General features: G+C 40.7%; 1 protein-coding gene across 1 annotated transcript in view; it reads left to right on the top strand.

The window, feature by feature from the left end:
* Nucleotides 1-23,540, top strand: part of LOC120492718 (uncharacterized) — a 49,968-nt gene that overhangs the window by 8,271 nt on the left and 18,157 nt on the right. Inside the window, exons 9-13 of the mRNA XM_089132211.1 lie at nucleotides 12,724-12,797; nucleotides 12,891-13,046; nucleotides 13,569-13,713; nucleotides 13,793-13,965; nucleotides 14,048-14,160. Coding sequence (XP_088988337.1) covers nucleotides 12,724-12,797; nucleotides 12,891-13,046; nucleotides 13,569-13,713; nucleotides 13,793-13,965; nucleotides 14,048-14,160 — 661 coding nt within the window. The remainder of the gene's footprint in view (nucleotides 1-12,723; nucleotides 12,798-12,890; nucleotides 13,047-13,568; nucleotides 13,714-13,792; nucleotides 13,966-14,047; nucleotides 14,161-23,540) is intronic.

Raw genomic sequence — 23,540 nt, 5'->3', positions numbered from 1 at the left:
ACAATATTCCTGTCAGATCCAATATAGACGGCACAGCACCGTTCTTTACTCTTAATCGCTCTGCAAATCCAGTCTTGTTGACAAAACAATCCTCAGTGAAATGAAGCGAACAGACGACGATGTTTTACCTCATCAGCTGGAACGTCATTAAAAATAAATTTTATCCATGCAGTCCTATTGGAATCCAGAGGAAGCTTATGCAGCGACTGTCTTGCACAACCAGGCACTGCACAATATTCTGTATTGCTCGGTAGCGATCCAGTTTGTCATCACGAGGTAAGCATGTACATGTATGATACTTATGTGTGTAATGCGCGAATCGGTGGGCGGGGCTAAACCTGCCGTGGTGAAGCAGGCGTTGATCATCTTCTGTGGGGGTGCCGGTGTTTTATCCTCTTTGTCGTCATAGTTCCCCACTTTTAAAAACGAGTCGTTTTTAGAGGCTGTGTCAATAAAAGCTTTTATTGGACTAACAAGGACGTTTTAGTTCTGAAACTTACAGGATATTCTTATAATATGATGACCTCGTAGATGTCAAAAGCTCAAGGAAAATTTGATTTCTCAGTTCATCACCCCTTTAATATTGGAATAATTTTGATAACACAAGCAGCATTTCAAAGTGACATCAGCTGCACTCAAGGGATGTGGCCTTATGTTATTAAAGTTTGGTTACGAAATTCGTAATAAATGATAATAAAGTAGGTACATGGTTTAGTGAAGATCATTGGAACTAACTAGTAATGACTCAAGTGTTACTACATGATCTAGTCATGATTTGTGCAACTGTTTGAGATTTTTTGGTGAACTTTAGTAACTTTTAGAAAATGTCTTTAGTAACACTTGAGTAATTACTAGTTAGTTCCAATAATCTTCACTTTATTATACGAATCCAAATAATTAGTAACTCCCACAGAAGTATCTAGTAACTTTCATCTGTGAGCTATTACTTACTAATTCGTTAATAAGAATTTATTTTAGTTAATAGTAGTTACTAGATTGTTAATAAACTTTTTCAGTAGTTATCTGGGAAGTATTAAAAAAATAGTAGTTATTGATTAGTTAATAGTGAACTACCACTTTCGTCTGTGCGCTATTACTTACTAGTTCGTTAATCAGAGTTTCTTGTTAGTTAATAATAGTTACTAGATTGTTAATATTGTGTTACTCATTAGTTCTTCTGTAGTTATTCATTAACGAAGCAACCGTATTCTAAAGTGTTACCGGATTTTGGCTTCAATATTCCACATTTTTAAAACAGACCTCCTCTTCTCAATATCTTGTCAGGCTTGTCAATAATTGCAGCTGCTCTTATAGACATCTTTCCTTCCTTGACCTCAGCGACCTCATCTCCTCAAGGGGTGTTTTGCTGGTCTATTATCTTGGCATGATGGCTTTTCTACAATGTTTATGACATTAAAAAATAAAACATATGTAACGTAATATTACATTAAAATATTTTTAAGACTAAACTTAACTTGTGCCTCATGTCTCACTTTACCCCATAGTATTTGTCTCACTTTACCCCACTGCCACATTTTAGCAAAAAACGATCTCTCTTAGTAATTCAGAATATTCTTCAGCTATCATCATCACATGGTTTTATATGTTAATAGTTCATCAACTTGTATGATATAATTTTTTCTACCTGAATCAATTTGCTTTACCACAACAGTTGATTAAGTTGACAGCAAGAAAATTTACTTTTACATGCAAAAAACATATTTTTGTGAAAAAAAAAACCATGAGCTCCTCTCCTTTATGGCCAAGGGGAAATGGAATGGGCTTAAAAACATAATGGTCACACAACCACAAATGTGTTTTGTTGACTAGATACAGGGGGTGTCTCACATTACCCGATGTCTCACATTGCCCCGCTCTCCCCTACAAAGAAGTTCCTTCCAGAAACTGCTGTCAGTACAGTAAATGCCTGACCTTATTGCTTTTGTTTCCATTGCGGCCTTTTTTTTTCATAGTGATTCATTACAAACACCTGTTCCTCATTAGCTTCTTGTGTATTTAAACCTCAGTGTTTCCTGCCAGGTCTTGTCCTTGTTTGGCTGTTTGTTTGGTATTCTCAGTTCTGTGCCTCAGGTTCCCTGGTGTTTTTATTATTATTTTGGTTGCTTCAACCTAGAGGTCCAGCGGGGCTAGCTTAAGGGGCGGGACTTACCAGCTCTATAGGATAGTCTGCACTGCCAATCATTGGTACACCCCTTCCCAGTCTGCGTCAGAATTTTATCGCTTCGGCGTAGCCGCGTGAACCAGAATTATCCCGGCAACGATTATTTGAACAGACAACTGGTTTGTTGAGGGTTGGCTTTTTAGGCTGTTGACTACATCCCAGCAAACACAGAACATTCCCCTAACGTTCCCGAATGGTCCCATGAGGTCATTGTTTTGGGAACCAAACAAGAACGTTAGAGGAACGTTCCATGTAGGTTATTTTTAGGTTCCATTTTTATAACGTAAGGAGAACGTTCCGGGAACGTTCCATTAACCTTAAGGGATAGTTCTAGGAACGTTCTGGGAACCAAAAACTAACATTCCCAGAACATAAATTTGCTTGTTGGGATGCCTGCGCACATATATTCAAACGCACAATACGCATGTGCACGCATGTTTCACTTCTTTTATTCGTATTATCTGTCTTGTCACTCCCTTTCACCAAGCTTCTGTCACCAAAACAAATCCCTTGTGTGTGTAAGCATACTTGGCAATAAAGCTCTTTTTGATTCTGGAGATGCAAAAAATATCCAGATATTTTAATGGTTTGTGTGATGCGTTTAATTGCAAACCAAATTGCTTAGTGTCATTTACTAAATTTCAGATTGAATCTCCCTCTGACGATCTGGTTCTGATGTTTCCAAAGTCTTCAACGGGTCTGAAGAGAGCAAAGAGAGGGTTGATAATAGCAGAGATAGGGCTGCACAATATTGGAAAAACTTATGATTTGTTTTTCTGCAATATATATTGGAATGTGAAACGTAAATCACCTGATGACTTGAATAGCTCTTTTTGGAAATAATTAATCCCTCTTTGTCCTATTTGTAGTGGAGATGAGTGGTACCCGGTGGGGTCTTCTGCTGTTGTAGCCCATCCGCCTCAAGGTTGTGTGTGTTGTCTGCATACCTCGGTTGTAACGAGTGGTTATTTCAGCCAAAGTCGCTCTTCTATCAGCTTGAATCAGTCGGCCCATTCTCCTCTGACCTCTCGCATCAACAAGGCATTTTGGCCCACAGGACTGCCGCATACTGGATGTTTTTCCCTTTTCACTCCATTCTTTGTAAACCCTAGAAATGGTTGTGTGTGAAAATCCCAGTAACTGAGCAGATTGTGAAATACTCAGACACCAACAACCATGCCACGCTCAAAACTGCTTAAATCACCTTTCTTTCCCATTCTGACATTCAGTTTGGAGTTCAGGAGATTGTCTTGACCAGGACCACACCCCTAAATACATTGAACATGTTCATTGACAGCTGATTAATATGATAAAAAAAGAAAGTTTTCAGGTAAAAAAAAAGTACTACAGGAATGAAAGTAATCAATGTAAAATAACACTGGATAGTTTTTATTGTAAAAATGAATAACAGATTAATTCTTACAATTAAATTTACAAAACAAGATCAGCAAATTAATTTTCTCTTTGTCTTTTGCTCTTTGATTTACTTTTATATAACTGAGAATATTTATTAGGCTGCTGTCAGCTTATGCGTATGCACGGATCTAATATACTGTAACACAATATGGGTTTTCTCTCTACTGTTTACGTTCCAAAACTGACTGCATTTACCCATGTGAAGCTCACCTTCCATAGGAAAACGTCTCGGTTACTGATGTAACCCTCGTTCCCTGAAAGAAGGAACGGGCCCTATCAACCCTATCAACTTCGGGCATCTACAGAACGAGCCAATGAACGTTGGCGTGGGTGAGAAGCGTCACGCGCCCTGCCCCACAGTGCGAGTATAAACAGGAAACGGGCGCACGCACTCAATATTTTGCGCTGAGGAGCCGAGATTGTGACGGCGGGCGTACAGCGATGGTCAGCAACTGTGGCGGCGGGAACCTTCAGGGAACGAGGGTTACATCAGTAAATGAGTATTATCAGTAACTGAGTATCAGAGGTGTTCACGCTCACGTTCGACGTGACGACGTAATGGGATCCCATGGAAAACGGCATCGGTTGCTGCCACATCCAGCGCCCTACGCAAGATTCTCAGATCCCCAACTGGCTGGGGCGAAAGGCTTGCGTAGAGTTTGGACTGCTGCTCCGTTATTACCCACACAGTGGAACTCTTGGATAACACTGGGAAAGCGTGCCTTTCCAGGGGAAGGGGACACTGCGGAAGCCACACCCTGCCCGAAAGGGGGTAACATGTGGAGAATACACATATGGAGGGGCAGTGCAACATATGGAATGTCACTGGGGTGTCTCCAGCCTGAGAAGGGGGAGGCTACACCAACAGTGACGGCAGAGCGGACTCTGCCAAGGGAAAGACACAGGCTCACCGCAGGGAGCTGGTCGTGGAAGAATACTCATATGGGATCGCCGCTGGGATCACTACATATGGAACCCAGTCTAGCACAGGTTACACAAGCATTAGACCTGGCGTCGTACGCTTTGCAACATCCAACTACCGAAGGTGCGGAGGAACTCACAGGTTTCGCCTTAGTGGGGAACTCAACTGGAGCCAAAAGTCGAAGCGAGCACACAGGAAGAAACCGGCTCAACACGTAGGCTATAAAACCTAGCGAACGGGTTAGGTGTCGCCCAGCCCACAACTCTACAGATATCTGTCAGCGAGGCGCTGTGTGCCAGCGTCCCCAAGAAGAAGCGACACTCCTAGTGGAGTGGGCTCTCAACCCAGGCGGGCAAGGCACGCCTTGGGCTTCGTAAACCAAGGTGATGGCATCCTCTATCTAGTGGGCCATCTTCTGCTTGGAGACAGCCTTTCCCTTCTGCTGGCCTCCGTAGGGTTCTGTCCAACCAGGTATGCAACCAGGACATAATTTTTAACTCAGCTGACTGCAACGGCTCAAAGGGTGGTCTCTGAAAAGCCGAAAGGACCAGAGACAAATCCCAAGAGGGTATAGAGAGCGGGCGAGGAGGATTTAGTGTCCTGTTTATGTGCCAATGCAGTTGAGGTCCACAGACCTGAAGCTGCATGCCCGTTGTATGTGGTCCCCCCAGCCGGTCGCAGAGGCATCCGTGGTGACCACAGAGTGCCTGGACACTTGTTCTAGGGGAACACCTGCCCGCAGGAATGAAGGGTCCGACCACAAGCTGAGAGTTTGGCGACAGTGCAGGGTTATTTGGACCCGGCACGAGCCGCTCTGCCACGCCCATCTCGGGACTCGATCGTGGAGCCAGCATTGGAGCGGTGGCATATAAAGCAATCCGAGAGGCATTACCACGGCTACAGATGCCATATGCCCCAGGAGCCTCTGAAATAGTTTCAGTGGTGCTGCTGTTCTGCGTCTGAGCGTGCTCACGCAGTTTAACACTAACTGGACGTGGGCCTCGGTGAGGCGAGCTGTCATGTTGATCGAGTCCAACTTCATACCGAGAAAAGAGATCCTCTGCCCGGGGGTGAGTTTGCTCTTTTCCCAGTAGACCCAAAGCCTTAGGTGGCTGAGGTGACTGAGCACCATGTCCCTGTGTTCCCACAACTGCTCTCTCGACTGGGAAGCCTGTGAAGAGACCGGTTCAGGACACACAAGTCCAAGATTGGCCGTAACCCACTGCCTTTCTTGGGTACAATGAAGTACGGGCTGTAGAAGCAGGTCTGTATATCGGCTGGAGGGACCGGCTCGATGGCGTCCTTCGCCAGTAGGATTGCGATCTCTGCCCTGAGCACAGGGGCACTGTCCGCCAGAACACGGGTGAACAGAATGCCCCTGAACACAGAGGGACGCTGGCTGGTAAGTGCTAGCTAGGCTCCCAGGCACCGTGCAAGCGGGACCAACAGCACCACAAACGTACCTGGGGTGGGGCAGCCCGGCGGAATGCAGGGACCTGACTCGGACGGCATAGCGGCATCAGTGTGTGGTTCAACATGTACCTGCTTCCGTCGAAGGGCAGAGTAAGTGTGCGGAGACGTCAGTGTGTTCGGAACACAGCCACTGCTGCTAACTGGCAATGAAAGAGGGGCTTAAGGGGGGACAAGGCATAGCGTCGTCGACCACCAAGTGCGCCCTCTTGGGACCCAGAGGTTTCAGAAATTGCTCTTGTTGAAAATGTGGTTACCACTAGCCCGTGGTGGAACAGAAAGAAAAGGAAACAAAAGATTCTCTGCCCGGCACACATAGTTGACTGCTTGTATGCTGTGAGAAATGTGTGCGATCTGTGTTATGTACTGTGTACTGTGTATTGTATACATGCTCTTTACTAATTGCCCCTTGTGGGATTAAAAAAGTTGATAAAAAAGTAAAGTAAATAGTCTCACTTTTAGATATGTCGTTTAACTATTTTAATATTTTGAAGGGCAAAAACTTTAATTTTAACTATTGGCTTCACTTTAGCGTGAGGCCAGTAGCATATAGCATTAGCACCTCAGCTCCACCCACGTATCGCCTCTTTGCCCATTTTATTTTATCCGGTAGTGACGAGAGGTGGCGCGCTCCCAAGATGGCGATGATCGGCCCCGCCCACTTTAGGCTTCAAAAACGATCTTCAGAAACCTACGGGTGACGTCATACTACGTCCATATTTTTTTTACAATCTATGGTTCAAACACCCTTTAAATGTGTTTCAAATTAGGTGTTTGTATGTGGGTTTGCGGAGGAGTCTTCATGTACTCCAGGCTTTGAGTCGGAGTTGCTGGTTTTTAAAGTGCACAGAGATGACCTTCAACAAGGAAAAAGACTGGGAAGAGGTAAGCTGTGTTCATTCAAATTTTTGGCATTATACGGCAGTATACGGCATTACAGAGAGGTATTTGGTATTTTTTAAAGTTAAGTTTCAACTTGATAACACTGATTCATTGATTAATCATATAGTTGACACACTGGTACTTTTGACAACACTATTTCAGATAATCATCACACCTGGAGGGCGTTCCCATAGCATCTGCTACTGACACAGCGTCTTGTTCCCCACTCCAGGTTTACATACGTGACAAGATGCTTTATTGTGCCAATTGACTCTCTTTTTCTGACAGTAATTTTTAATGCATGCGATGGAAGAACAAGAACGCTCTTCCAGTCCAGTGACAGGTGTTTTGATGTGGACTCGGATGGGAGCGTAACACTGAGGAGGCAAGTGACTCTTCATGAAGGCCACAAGGTGTTTTCTGTGGACGCTTGGGACTCCAGAGGAGAGAAGCACACGGTCTCTGTTAGAGTCGAGCGTGTCCATCATCATCATGAGGACCATCACATGAACATCTCCTCTCCACAGGTAGCCTATTATTTTTCCTGCCACATTGCATCACTCCATACGCCACTCCCTTAGGAAAACCCCCTTATAAATGTAACAAACTCCACATCTGCATGCATTTCGGGGAACTCAAGCAATGAAATAGCTGCACAATCTTAAAAACCAACAAGAGAGGAATCCCTGAAGGACTTCTGAGAGACAATGAAAACTGTGCAACTGGCAGCTGTTATTTTCCTTTGCAAGGTAGGATTTTATATACTTCAAATCAGGAGAAATAAAACGCTAAACATTTTTACATCCACAACCAAAAATGAATATTGAATGTTTATAGAGGGAAAATTAAAAATGTTGCTGTTGCTAGACACCCCCCCCCCCACACACACACACACATTAAAAAAAACTAACATACTTTTGTTTTTTACCCCTTTTCCTTTTGTTAAATAGAAGTCATTAAAAATGTTAATTTTTAAACTGAACTTTTTTTACAATTCTTTTCAATTGCCTTATAAAGCCTGACTCCCCCTTCTTTCACTCTAAAAACATAAAAATCGAATAAAAAAAAAAAGGATGTATTATAGAGTGTGGCTTTTTTCCATTTTCCAAATGAAACACAAGAGCTGTTAGTTTTGAATGCTATATCTAAGTGTGTTTAATCTGATTATAAACTGATTGGGGAAGATTCCTGTTGTTAAAGAGGACTGTGGTTTTAAAGGTGCATTGCGCACGTATCTGAGTTTTTGCAGAACTATGCCTCCTCTGGCGACAAGCGAAACTGCAACCAGAGGTTGAAAAAAAAAATTACTTTTAAAAAGTGGTGCCGGGATTGACTGATGCTTGCAAGCAATTGAAAAATTGGAAATATCAATTGTATATATTACATAAAGGGATTTAATATGTTTCAAATTAGGTATTTGTATGTGGGTTTGCGGAGGAGTCTTCATGTACTCCAGGCTTTGAGTCGGAGTTGCTGGTTTTTAAAGTGCACAGTGATGACCTTCACCAAGGACAAAGACTAGGAAGAGGTATGTGCTATCTTTAAATAAAACCTTTTATTTAGAGTTGAAATATTTTTAGTATTTGACTAAATATTTCTTTAACTTCAAATTTTACAATTTTACTGCATCCACTAACTTTGCTTTCATCAGAGTCAAAATTAAGGGACTCACTCAAGTACTAGTGTTGTATCTCATTAATAAGTGATGCCATAAATAAACGTTCATAGATTCATAAAGGACACCCTCCAGCTGGACACCCTGCACGCCTCAAAACGACACGCTATCGCCCCACAGCTTTTTCGCCAGTGTTTTGTTCGATTTTACAGCAACACTATGCATTTTTAAAAAGTGCCAACATGACATCATGACTTTTGTGTAAACATACACGCCACTTTCGAGTCAAGTGGCGTGTTATCTCTACGCATTTTGAGCTATCCGCGTGTATCCGCGTGTATGTCTACGCCATTAACGTCCGAGTGATTCCGCGTGTCCGTACACGCGCGTCAAATGTCCAGTCATAAATGCCATTAACCCCAGTGACGGTTAGGTTTAGGGACGGGTTGAGGTAAGTCATATATTTATATATACAGTAATAACGTTAAGTCAACGGCGTTCATAAACACGCTGAAAAGCGATTATGCGTCTTGATAGCATGCCAAAAATGGAAATACGAATTGGCGTGTCATACATACGTTACTTCATGAGATCAGTCTGAACGTGCGCATCTCTTAAAAGTGCGAGTCCAAGCGGAGATACACATGTTAAAAGCAGCGTAGGTAAGTTTTGGAAACTAGCAGAAAACTACTGGATTTTGAAAGTATCCAACAGAGAAACTCCCACCCCCTCCCTTTTGAGCTTCTTCCAAAGCCACGCCCCCAAAACTAATGAACGACCGCTCCGCCGGAGGAGCGTTTACCAGCGCCGAGCGAAACTCTTTCTCTGCCATAATTGAGACTTCCTAGCTTCGCGCGCATGTGGGCGGCTCCTGTAGCAGCAGGGGTGGTTGCCATGGTAGCGAGGGAGAGTGACAGTCGCCCAGCCAATCATTGCATTCGTTCCGAATGGATCGAGTAGCTGTGTTTATTGCGGCCCTGAGAGATTTTTATACTCTCCTCTTCAGAGTACTTACATTTTAGATAACGGTACATGTATTCGTATTGAACCGTTTCGGTTCGAGGCTTCCGGTTCGGTACGCATACAAACCGAACGATTGCTTGGACCATTTTTCCTGTCGGCAAAATTCGTGCTGACGCGGCCAACACAACGTTGCGCAACATCAAATGGCAAGCGTAATGAAAGCAGAACGAAACTGCGCTACTCGTTATGTGCTTCATGGATCGTTTATCAGTTCGGACCAGCAACATCTGTGCAGCGCGAGCCGATCTCGATCAAGCAACACTGTTACCACACCGCGCTAAGAGATCCGGTAAAGAAAACATTTGAATTCGCCACTGAGGTAATAACATCGCTGCGAGATCTAGTGAGAAGCATTCACATTTCTCCGTTATTAACCGTAGATCTCTATTAGATCAAACAGCGTTGTCATGGAAACCAGGAGAAACATTGTGCCGTGAATGAACTAGTAAAGGCCCTTTCACACTGAACGCGATTTTGACGCGCGAATAATTCGCGCGATGGTTTTATTTTTTGATCAGCTGTTTGTGTAATGAGTGCTTCCACACCGAACGCGAATCTGCTGCGGCGAAAAAACGACTTTTATTTTTTTCGCTTCGATGTCGATTTTTGAGGCGAAAGAAAAGGCTTCAGCCAATCATATACAGGGAAACAAAGGTGACGTGACCGCAGCAATGACGGACGGACCTTCTGATTGTGTCGAGTCGTCTGTGAATGAATATCTGAAACAAGGACTGGTGGGACGTTGTGCTCGTTCGTTCTAATCGAGCCCAACCGGGTGTTTACAAGGCTTGTCAGTCCATTTGAGCCTTCAATCCGTTTACTAAAAGTGTTTATTTGATTGCATGTAAACGTAGCCCCTGATAAGAATGGGACAGCTCACCTTCGGCCATATGTTTCTAGCTCCGGTAGTGGGTGCCCCAAACCTTCTTTTCTGCTTTTAAATAAAATAAAAAGCTTGTCTTTACTGGATGATAATGATGGTGATGAAGAAGCTATGTTCCACGTCCCGCAAGTCATAGCACTGTACCGCACTTTTTGTCTGCATCCTTTTATTTAATCGTCCTTTAAATAACAATTCTACAATTTAAAAAATGTAATAATAAAACATAGAAAATGCACAGCACAGACGTTAATGGAGCCATCACAAACAAACAAACTCTTCGTGGAGAGAGTGTTTGCTCTGATGAATGCTGCGTGGAAGGAACCAGGCAACTGTGGACCTAAAGTGAACTGGTGAAAGTGAGCTCCACCTGCCAGTAGTTACTGACATGCACATAATTAAAAAGAAGGACATCTAAAAAGACATCTAATATAAAATCTATATTTATTCACCTAGTAGGCTATAATAATAAGTAGCCTATAGAGTAGCCTACGTTTTCTGATGAAAATCAGGTCTGCTTTCCTCGGCGCGAATGTTTTGGAATGTTGAAGTTCTGAACGTCGCAAATTCGCGTCGCGGCTGATGTGAATGGTTTTGACGCGAAATATTCTCACGCGAACTATTCGCTTTTTCGTTTCGCTTTTCCGTTACGCATCCGGTGTGAAAGGGCCTTAATACTTTCGTCCACAGACCAGCAACATTCACCATGGATTTAATATAGTAACACTAACTGGAACCAGTTTGGCTGGAATGGTGAAATGCTTTCAAGTACTTCACACATCTTTTTCCAGCACTTCAAAATTCAAATATTATATAAATAAATATATATTTAAATGTTATTTTTAATGTGATGACCAAAACATTATTTGTTCATCCTTCAAAGATGACCTCCATTTATAAACCTGAAAGTTTCAAGATCTAGATCTTATTTAAAAATATTTTTTCTTTAAACAAATAGGAAATTTCTCTGCCATTTCTTTCTTTTTGCTGTATCGAAAGCGTACCGAACCGTGACTTTAAAACCGAGGTACGTACCGAACCGTGATTTTTGTGTACCGTTACACCCCTAATTGGTATATAAACACAGATTAAACAAATTTAGGAAAAAGTGTTTTAGAAACAAACTGCCTACCCTGCCTTTGAAAGTTTTTTGTACTCAAAGTCAGAGATAGTGGAGCTAGTGATCTGTGCTTATCACCATCTCTGGCATGATGTAGTAGAGCAAAAGTTACACACAGAAACTGAGCAAAGAGCGCTCCCTATATAAACAATGCAGCTGATATCATATTCTTTCAGAGGGTACTGGATTGACCCGGTATACGGTATTACAGAGAGGCATTTTAAAGGTTTAAATTAAGTTTCAACATTCTATTCATTTGACACTATTTCAGATAATCGTCACATCTGGAGGGCGTTCCCATAGCATTCCCATAGCACCGACACAGCGTCTTGTTCCCCACTCCAGGTTTACATACGTGACAAGATGCTTTATTGTGCCAATTGACTCTCTTTTTCTGACAGTAATTTTTAATGCATGCGATGGAAGAACAAGAACGCTCTTCCAGTCCAGTGACAGGTGTTTTGATGTGGACTCGGATGGGACCGTAACACCGAAGAGGCAAATGTATCCTAATGAAGGCGACAAGGTGTTTTCTGTGGACGCTTGGGACTCCAGAGGAAAGAAGCACACGGTCTCTGTCAGAGTCGAGCGTGTCCATCATCATCATGAGGACCATCACATGAACATCTCCTCTCCACAGGTACAAACAAGTTCCTTCAGGAGTACAGTACAAGCCTGACCTCTATTGGACACTTCAGTGATTGTGTGTGCTACTTTAAATTGACATATTCAATGATAAATGTCTGTACATGTTTCTTTTATGCAATGCTAAAACCTAAAACCTCTGATTAGCAGAATGTTTCATATTACACACATAAATAAAACATAACATAAAATAGTCCTGGCCTGGTCCTCTCTCATCCTTCACTGTCGTCGCTCCTCCTTATTATTATTATTATTAAAAGGGAATAATGTACAGCCGGCGATGAAGTGAAGAGGTCTCGAATCGACCTAAACTGGTTTATTGAATAGTGACCCCTAAAAATGTTATATTAATACTGTTTTTCCCCAGACAGATTTTGAAACTCAATAGCCGTAGGAAACATTTTGAGATGCAAAAATTATCCAAATTTGTAATGGCTTGTATGCCGTTTAATTGTCAACAAAAATGATTTGTTTCTCATTGTTTTTTACTGACATATTCAGATTGAATCTCCCTCTGACGATCTGGTTCTGAAGTTTCCAAAGTCTTCAACGGGTCTGAAGAGAGCAAAGAGAGAATGGTTTGTTACTCCATTTAATATACTTGAGAATAGCAGAGGTCCTTTCACAGAGAGAGTGGGCAAGGTGAGAAAGTCATGAAGGGAAAGATCACAATGAGATGATCGAGAGAGGTTCGTCTGTTATTGACTTTGTTCTATTATCGATTTCTGTATTTAGATGAGGTCTGACTTTTCCAGGGAAGCTACAATGCAATACAAGATCACAGGTGAAGGAGCGGATCTGGATCCTAAGGGGACTTTTGTTATAGACAGATTAACAGGGGATCTGTTTGTGACTCGGCCACTCGACAGAGAAATAAAAGCTTCATACAGAGTAAGATGATTTTAGGTCTCTAACTTTGAGAGCAGAAATCCATTTGCCTGAAAGTCACAACCTTCTGTGTGCAAGATATTTCTAAACTCATAAGAACTTTATTACCTCTTGGTTTCCTTCTTTGGGAATGAGACATTTGTACCAGTCGCGCTGAGACATTTCAAATGATACCAAACATGTATATAACTGTATGATAATTGTTCACATTAAAACCAAATATATTTTGGATGAGCTTCAGGCGATCTCAGCGAGAGAGAGAGAGAGAGAGAGAGAGAGAGAGAGAGAGAGAGAGAGAGAGAGAGAAAGAGATGTACATTAGAATTATTCTGAGAATTGCGTCTCGAATGATACACAAGAGTTTAATGTTAATTTCTTTTGTTCTCTCACAGAGTAGCCCTCTCTTGCATTTTTTCAGTTCTTCCAGTCTTACAACATGAACTAAATGAACTTAATTTATTGAATTGTGTTTTTTCAAACAACCTCAGATATTTGTCTCTTAACATTGTCTTCTCCTGTCTTTAGCTTCTGGTTTTTGCTTCTGGAGTTGATGTAATTGTTGCGGAAAATCCAATTGATATTATTGTGACTGTGCTGGACCAAAATGACAATAAGCCTGTTTTTACACAAAATCCATTCATTGGAAATGTTCCTGAAGCTTCTGTTATAGGTAGGTGTATGATGCAGTTTCTCAATTAAATGTCTTCAGTTTTTCCTCCGAATCAGTCTTTATTCTTCTCTCACTGAAGGTCATGAGTTTATGACAGTCACAGCCACTGATGCAGATGATCCAGACACTGACAATGGTGTAGTCACTTACGCAATCGTCAAGCAAGATCCAGAATCGCCAAATCCAAACCTGTTTACAATCAATCCTTCTACCGGAGGAATTCGTGTGAATGCTTTAGGATTGGACAAAGAGGTGAGAAATGATGAATGGATCTCGAGGTGGCGAAGAATGATTTCATGTAAACAAACTGACCTGAAAACATCTTCTCTTTCAGAAATGGTCCAGATATACTGTGTTAGTTACGGCGACTGATATGAAGGAAAACGGTTTTTCAACCACTGGCACAGCTGTTATTACTGTGACTGACAGCAATGATAACGCACCTCAGTTTGTGCAAACCACGGTAATATATATATTAACACATTCAGCCTGTCATAATAAGCTTTTTAACTTTGTTAATACTTATTTACACCATTCATCTCTTTGTTTTAGCACACTGTATCTGTCCCAGAGAATAAAGTAGGGGCTGAAGTGGCCAAACTTGCAGTTACTGATGGAGATGATGAGGGATCTCCTGCCTGGTCAACCAAATATAAGATTATTGACGGAGACAAGAGTGGGTTCTTCAGTGTCACTACTGGACCCGGCCAGCTAGAGGGCATCATCACCACTGTAAAGGTACTGTGTGTGGCTTGTGTTTGTACTGGCAATTGGTTGTGATCATGTTCCTTCAGTAAAAGATGCTTTCTTTCCCATTCAGCCCCTGGACTTTGAGAAGAACAAGCAGTTCATTCTGTCTGTGATTGTTGAGAACGATGATCCGTTTGTCGGTTCTCTGCCCACTTCCACTGCCACAGTCACGGTGAATGTAGAAGATGTGAATGAGCCTCCGGAGTTTAATCCAAAGGAGAAGGTTATCTTCAAACGTGAAGATGTTCCAGTTGATGGTGAATTGGTTACTTATAAAGCCACTGATCCAGACACTGCAAAAGCACAGAAGATAACGTAAGAAATCATTTTATCCCCTCAAAGACAATCAAACCACTAAAGTTTCATTCCATTTGAAAATTCTGACTGATATCTCTAGAAATTCAGATCTCGAAGAACAATAAAAATCACAGTTTCTCATCTCATATTGTTTTTTTCTCATACTTCTACTTTTACTTCAGTAGATATTTTCGATGAATTTAATACTTTTACTTCGATATTTTTTTAATGTTCTGCCAGTTACTCGTTACAATTACAAAAATTTTACGAATCATTCATTGTTGGCTTTCATGCGGCCTAAATCACGCGCCAGTTTTATAGGATAATGCTATTGATTGACACACACATTGACGACTAATGGGGTTGTCCTGCAATGACTTTTTTTTAGCGGCCGCCAAAGCAAATTTGTTTCCCGCCAAAGTCCCTTATTTGATTGCTAGTTCAAACTTTTGACTGCTTTCTTTAATAATTACATGACACAATACTTGTACTTTTACTTTTAGTACTTAAGTAGTGAATTTTAAAATAAACTACGTGCAATACTTAAGTACAAAAAATGTTGAATACTTTAATACTTCTACTTAAGTGTGGTGCTTAAAGAGCACTTCAACTTCTACTCAAGTCACTCGTACTTTTACTCAAGTCCGGGTTTCTAGTACTTTATACATCTCTGCAATCTTCCAGTGATGGACTTTTAATGATTTTTGTGTGTGTCAAAGAGCCTCACTTGCAATATTACCGACTGAGAACCACCTTATCAACCTGTTAGGGCCTATATCCCTTCCAATGTCAAATTAAATAGCATTCCTGCACATGTTTTTTAACTACCAGGCCGGACTTAAGTTGTTCTTGCTGAACATTTCTAGTTTTAATCTGTATGTTTGGTTCCTTCAGGTATAAGATTGGCAGTGATCCTGCCGGCTGGCTGAGTGTTGCTCCAGACACTGGAGTTATTAAAGTCAAGAGCCTCATGGATAGAGAATCTCCCTTGCTCAAAGATGGCAAATACAGAGCTACCATTTTGGCGTTGGATAATGATGGTAATTTGTGTTTCTTTTTTTAAGAGGATGATTCTTGCTGGCCTTTTTCTGATGTCTGTGCTTGTGTTTAGCTGATGCTCCAGCAACTGGCACAGGAACCCTGGTTATTGAACTGGAGGATGTAAATGACAACGCTCCTGTCATCAATGAAAGGAATATAAGAATATGCAATCGTGGTTCAGCCCCAGTGCTTCTCTCTATATCGGACAAAGATGGACCTCCTCACGCTGGTCCTTTTAGAGTTGAGACCCACAGAGAAACCAGTAAAAATTGGTCTGCCTGGATGAATGCCTCATGTGAGCAATTACTAATGTTTTAAAGAGAAATTACTCATTCCTTCATACGATACACATTGAAATATCTTTTATATAGTCTTGCTATACATGTCTAACTATTATATTGTGCCCATTTTAGCAACCGGTGTCTTTCTGACACCAAAGTCTGCATTGGAGAAGGGTGAATACAACGTTGTCCTGAAAGTTATTGATCAGGGTGGGATGGATCAGGAAAGCACCATTCAAGCAAGTGTGTGTGACTGTGAAGGAGATTCAGTGCAATGTGTTGACTGTGACACTTCTTGCTCATTAAGGACCAGTTCATTCTGTCTGCAATGATGCATTCATCAACTTTTAGCCCATTTCTGCTGTGAAGAAGTAAACAATGTTGAATCAAAATGAGTTGAAGTTGATTTTATAATTGAAATAGAGGATATAAATAACAGCACTCCCTGATGATGTCTATTAATTATTAATTCATTCATTAATTCACTGCATTTGTTATGTAATATAAATGTAATGAAGGAATGAATATAATTACTTTATAACTCATCAATCATTTATTCATAAATAATCTCTTTTTTACATTTGCTGAACATCTTTTTACATTTATTATATCTGTAATCTTAACATTGCTGTAATCATTGTTATCTAAAGGATAATACAAACAGATGGTTTATACTATAGGTTTTGATGGCTTTTCTACTGTTTTACAATTGGTTTTCAAACATTCAAGAATATTTTCTATTGAGGTTTTACAAGATTTAAAATTAAAACGTAACATTTTAACGATTTTCGTACAAGTTTAATCTTTATTTACCTTTCTTGTAAAGCAATAGCAATTGTTTTCATAATGTCATGAACATTAAACTTTCTAATTTGCATCTGTTGTTTATCATTTGAATACATTTGACCAACAATTAATCCAAGTGATTTTAAGCAGCTGTTGTTGCTTCTGCTGTTATTGGTTCGGTGGATGTTATTGCTGCTGTTGCGGTTGTAACCCCTACACCCGGGTCCCTCTCGACAATGCAGGTGTGTGTGTGTGTAAAAATATATGCATATCCAGTTGAGAGAAACAATTACTTTTTTGGCAAAATTTCTTAGGCTCTCGCAGCCCTAGATTCTCATCTTTGATTATTTTTTTGAGGGTTTAGGATTTTTTCTACAACTACTACGGCTGGCTCGATGGAAATGGAAATGTAAAACTGTTCCAAAAAAGTATTGTCTGGACCTGGAAATATAGAGACCGGTCCTCTTGAAACTGTGGTTAAAATACCCCTAAAATCCATATTGCTGTGTGTTATTCTCATTTCTACCACCAGAGGAACTCTTGAGTCGAACGTCACTCGCTCAAAACAACAGAACAACTGATTATGAGCCTATACTCAATAACTGAGGCTGAGAAACTGAGTAACACCTCTGACGATATGGACTAATTATGGTTTGCTTACCTTACAGAGCAAATGAAATTAATAGGATATCCCATTATGTTCAAGTAACCATAACTGAGTTTTGCATATAGTCTTTCTCTGTGAAAAAGTGTCGACTTCCTCTTTTCTTCCTTTGCATCCTCAACCACGTAAACTTCCTATTCGCTCGTGTTTGACAGTGCATGTTTTCTTGAAGCATCTGGTCTCATCTAGAATTAAAACCACATTATTCCTGTCTTGTGTTTTCCTTGTCTTGTGTAGACTTTAGTTATTTCCTGTTCCGTGCCATGTTTTGTAGTCCTTTGTAGTTTTTCTTGTTGATGAGTTCCCCCAGGTGTTTCGGATTAGCCACGCCCCCTTGTTCCCTTGTTTAGCTTGTTTGTCTGTGTATTTAAACCTCTGTGCTTCAGTTGTTGGGTGTCGGTCGTTGTTTGTATGTAGCTTTGTTCTGAGTTCCTGTTTCTGAGTTTCTTTGTTTTCCGTGAATTACCCTTTTATTTGATTTTTATTATTAAAATTAGCGTCTGCATTTGGATTCGTCCTTGCCTCATCATTACACACATAGCCTACATCTATTTTTTTTAATTCGGACCACAGATGTATCTGAGTGATCTGTTGAGCGTTTAAATTCCTGTTTTCAACCATCTGGTTTCAACAGCAGTTCCTCAAGTTGTTTTAAAGCGTATTATGCCCCTTTTCACAAGATGTAAAATAAGTCTCTGATGTCCCCAGAACGTGTATGTGAAGTTTGGATGTTTAAATTGTAATTTTTTGGGGCTCAGAAGAACGTGCTATTTTAGTGTGTGCCCTTTAAATGCAAATGAGCTGCTGCTGCGGGTACAGGGGGCGGAGCTTTATGAGCTCGCGCTCACGACGGTATTTCCGGTGAAGATGTAAGGATGCTCAATAACTTCCGCCGATCGTAGCGTCCAAAGCAATACCTTGAATTTATATTGAATTTTATACTCCATGGTTATACTAAAGAAACGTTAGTCACAAAAACAGACAAAACAGACACCCCTCATTGTGTTTATGCTTTATTTTAAAATTATATTAAACAAACATAGATATAAAATTACATCTAAACGTACTAAAGTTTTGTTTCAAAGACGGGAGGACAGTAAATTTTGAAGACTCTGCCATAATCCCATTTTCCCCGGTTTTCCTCCGCTTTAATCTCCCCCACCGGAAACTGAAGGGCATCCTTACGTCAAATGCGGAAACTTATGCGTGCATATAGCCCATATCATCTCACGGAATGATGATAATATCAGAAACTCTCAGTAACGGTGTTCATTTCGAGTCGGACAATAATGCCTACAGAGTCTGAGTGCTGTATAGAGATGGAACAGGTAGTAGTTTAATTACGGTTATTATCACGTATTTGTCATCTGCTTGTATGTATCCATTATTTATTAATAGCCTACAAGTCTCCTGTTTCGGACCAGATCCGATTGATGATCAAACATATACTAATGAGTTTAATAAAGTTTATTGTACATCACACACAAGATGAAGCGTCAGTTTTACTTCAGAAAATCACCGTAAGAGCTGAGTAAACACAGTAAGTTATGTTGAGGGAGTTAATATTTTATAAAATATTAATATTGGAATAATTTTGATAACACAAGCAGCATTTCAATGTGACATCAGCTGCACTCAAGGGATGTGGCCTTATGTTATTGAAGTTTGGCTATGAAATTCGTAATAAATGATAATAAAGTAGGTATATGGTTTATTTAAACTGCAAATGTAAAACAATTATTGTGACAGATGTAGAGGCGCTCATAGCTCCTCTGGAAGCTTCCTCACTCCTCGTTCCTCATCTCTTTGTGTTGCAATTACAGATTTGAGGAGTCCGTGACTGTGGCTTACTTTGAGGCACATGACAAGACAGGAAACATCAACCAAAAACCAGAAACCAAAACTAGACATTACAGTTCCAGTCAAGTCAGATTTGATCTTGGCACATTGCATCACTCCATATGCAAACTTGTAGGCAAACTCCCCTATAAAGATTTTTTTTTGGGGAACTCAAGGTATTGACACTCTTCAAAACCTATAAGAAAGTATAATCCCTGAAGGACATTTGAGACGTTTTGCTTCGAATGGAGACGATGAAAATTGTGCGATTGGGAGTTGTTATTTTTCTCTGTAAGGTAGGATTTTATACCTTATATCATTTTCCAAAAGCTTTGTATGTATTTATTAGTGTCTGAAAAACATTTTAATGAAGGTCCTGGATATTGTGGTAGCTGATTTTATTCAGGGAATGATAAGATGAAGTTGATGTGTTAAGAGTGGGAAATAGCTTAAACATTTTAACATCCAAAACACATGTAAACATACTATAACACATCCAAAAATGAATATCAATCATTTAATGGAGAGAAAAAATAATATGTGTTGCTGTTGCCTCTGTGTAATTTGCTATACTAGTGTAAAATCAGTTTTTGTGTGTGTTTTTAGTAATTGTTGGTTTGGTGTGTTTGAGTGCTCATTGTTACAATTACACAGCAAATGTTCAGTGACATTTTTATTTGTGTAAGTAGAAAGCAAATACTGATATTCATACTGATAATTCATAATCAATACTGATTGTGTCAGAGTGTTTATTTTTAAACCACAACCCTCTAAGTGCTGCTTTTACCGATATATTTAACAATATCTTTTGCATTTCTAATCTAAACAACGTCAAACTCGGCACTGCACTTACTCGTGCCCGTAGCCAGACACCCGTCAAGTTTGAAATCCATTGGACAAACGGTTCGAGAGATATGCGAATAACAGACACAGACAGACACACACACACACACACACACACAGACGTTCCTGTAATTTATAGCTAGTGCAACATTTTTATGCTGAAGTGGTTGATTTGTTTTTTCTTTCCCAAAACAGACTTCCGTTTTTTTGCTTTTGTTATAGAAGTCGTTTAAGAAGTCATCATATTAATTTTTTTTACAAGTCAAAACCTTATTAATAGCTAATTTTCCCAGACCCATACTTTCAGTCTAAAGATATAAAAATCCAATTATAAAGATAGTCATTATAGTGTCACAATACTAGAATTTCCAACTTCGATGCAATACCTGAAAACATGTCGATATTCGATACCACAGGGAAAACTGCCATATACACTCACCTAAAAGATTATTAGGAACACCACATTAATACCGTGTTTGACCCCTTTTCACCTTCAGAACTGCCTTAATTCTACGTGGCATTGATTCAACAAGGTGCTGAAAGCATTCTTTAGAAATGTTGGCCCATATTGATCGGATAGCATCTTGCAGTTGATGGAGATTTGTGGGATGAAGCTCCCGTTCCACCACAGCCCAAAGATGCTCTATTGGGTTGAGATCTGGTGACTGTGGCGGCCATATTGGTACAGTCAACTCATTGACACTTTTAGATATGTCTTTTAACTATTTTAATATTTTGAAGGGCAAAAACATTTTAACAATTTTAACTATTGGCTTCACTTTAGCGTGAGGCCAGTAGCATATAGCATTAGCACCTCAGCTCCACCCACGTATCGCCTCTTTGCCCATTTTATTTTATCCGGTAGTGACGAGAGGTGGCGCGCTCCCAAGATGGCGATGATCGGCCCCGCCCACTTTAGGCTTCAAAAACGATCTTCAGAAACCTACGGGTGACGTCATACTACGTCCATATTTTTTTACAATCTATGGTTCAAACACCCCTTTACTGTGTTTCAAATTAGGTGTTTGTATGTGGGTTTGCGGAGGAGTCTTCATGTACTCCAGGCTTTGAGTCGGAGTTGCTGGTTTTTAAAGTGCACAGTGATGACCTTCAACAAGGAAAAAGACTAGGAAGAGGTAAGCTGTGTTCATTAAAAAACTTTTTGGCATTATACGGCAGTATACGGCATTACAGAGAGGTATTTGGTATTTTTAAAGTTAAGTTTCAACTTGATAACACTGATTCATTGATTAATCATATAGTTGACACACTGGTACTTTTGACAACACTATTTCAGATAATCATCACACCTGGAGGGCGTTCCCATAGCATCTGCTACTGACACAGCGTCTTGTTCCCCAATCCAGGTTTACATACGTGACAAGATGCTTTATTGTGCCTGTCACAGATAGCCTGTGACCTATGACTTTTATTTTGAAAGGACTGCTGAAGTACATGTACACCAATTAACAGTTTACATCATTATACAACCACACACAATCCAGATGCCGGCAAAATAACATCATATATATATTTATTGATGTGTGGTTATTTCTCTGTTTAGTTGGTGTAATAACCTCTGCTTTGTCCTACAGTTTTGTTTAAATAATTTTCTTTCTTTTTGGGTTGTTGTGTTACAATGCTTAATGTTTTCTCTTGTTTTGTTGTATGATTTAACATTCAAAGAAACCACACCAAATTCTTACAAATGTTAACAGTTTATTATAACAAACTAACATATACACATAAAATACCGTAGTACTCACATGGTGGGTCAATTCTCAACTGGCAAACCCATGTGCAGCGATGGCTGCCATTTTAAAGTCTTCATCTGCCCAGTAGAAAGGGAAATTCCATTGTCAGTGACATCACAGGGGGAAATCTGGGAAACTATCATGTCTCTGGCATTTTTCTTCTCAATGTGTAAGCAACACTTTGTAATTACTAATGTGATGCTTAGATTGTGTATTAATATCATTTGTTTGAAGTATTTGTATAGTTTTATCTTACTTTGAAATTGTCATTTACTTCTACATGGGATGTTCCAGAAGTGGGAGGAGCCTAACTATATAAAAGGGCTTCTGGTAGCCATTTTGTGGAGTGTGTTTTTGGAGTGTGGCATTACTCCTTGTATTTTGGGCCTTGATATTGGCATAGCTGGAATACAGACTGCTAGATTTGTATATTTATTTTTGCCTTAGTTTGTTTTGTTTTGTTTTTCATTGTATATATTTTTGCTGGGAATCACGATTTTTGCTCCAAAATAAACACCCTGGACTGAATTATTCTACATCGTCATTGATTTTACACCCTCACCGCCGGTACACCCTAACAAGTGGTGTCAGAAGTGGGATAAGTACCGGTCAAGTGACGTATGGGAAGATTGCCTTGGCTGTCATGCCTCCCAAACTAAGGAGTCAGCCTGGGGAAGGCACAGTTCAGGATGTGGACCAGGGTGCCATAGGAGGTGACCCAGAGGCAAGTGAGCAACCTGCTGAGGTTCCGTCTGCTGGAGGGGATGCTGCAGTTATGGCTCTTTCACGGATGTTTGAGTCCTTCATGCGGTATCAGCAAGAGCGGGATGAACGGCAGGAACGAGAAACAGTTAGACGAGAGCAAAACTACAAAGTTCTCGGTCATCAAGTCACCCAAATGCAGCTGGATATGGAGCGTTCCCGACTTTCAGGTACAGATCGTGAGGGGGCAGCTGCCAGGGTTAAAAGCCAGGAGCCAAGATTGGCCAGGCTTGAGGACAATGATGACATAGAACACTTTTTGACCACTTTTGAGAGACTGGCGGAAGTTTACCAGTGGCCGAGAGAAGAATGGGCCATACGCCTAATACCCCTGCTTACAGGCAAGGCCAGGAGTGCTTTTGTGGCCATGAATCCATCCTTGACACAGGATTATGACCAGCTGAAGGAAGCCATACTGAAAAAGTATGAGATCAGCACTGAGACCTATCGGTTAAGATTCCGTTCATTAACTACCCCTGTGAATGAGTCACCCCAAGAACTCTACACTCGTCTTAAAGATCTGTTTTCCAAGTGGGTCCAGTTCAACCAGAGCAGCAAAGACAACATTATGGAGGCTATGGTGCTTGAACAGTTTCTGCGGGTGTTATATCCAGAGGTGAGGACCTGGGTCAAGGAACATAATCCAATCACTGCTGGGCAGGCTGCTAACCTGGTGGAGGCCTATATTTCTGCAAGGAAGGGTTCAGGACATTTCCAATATGCTGGCGTCCTGCAGGCCACCAAGGGTAAGTCTGAGGGTATGGGGGCGTGGTCAAGCTCTAAAAGCCAAGCTAAGATTCTGAAAGCAAC

This window comes from Pimephales promelas, chromosome 1, assembly GCF_988280905.1.
Source record: "Pimephales promelas chromosome 1, fPimPro1.hap1.1, whole genome shotgun sequence".
In the NCBI taxonomy this organism is placed as follows: Eukaryota; Metazoa; Chordata; class Actinopteri; order Cypriniformes; family Leuciscidae; genus Pimephales; species Pimephales promelas.
This window is presented reverse-complemented; position numbering and strand designations above follow the sequence as displayed.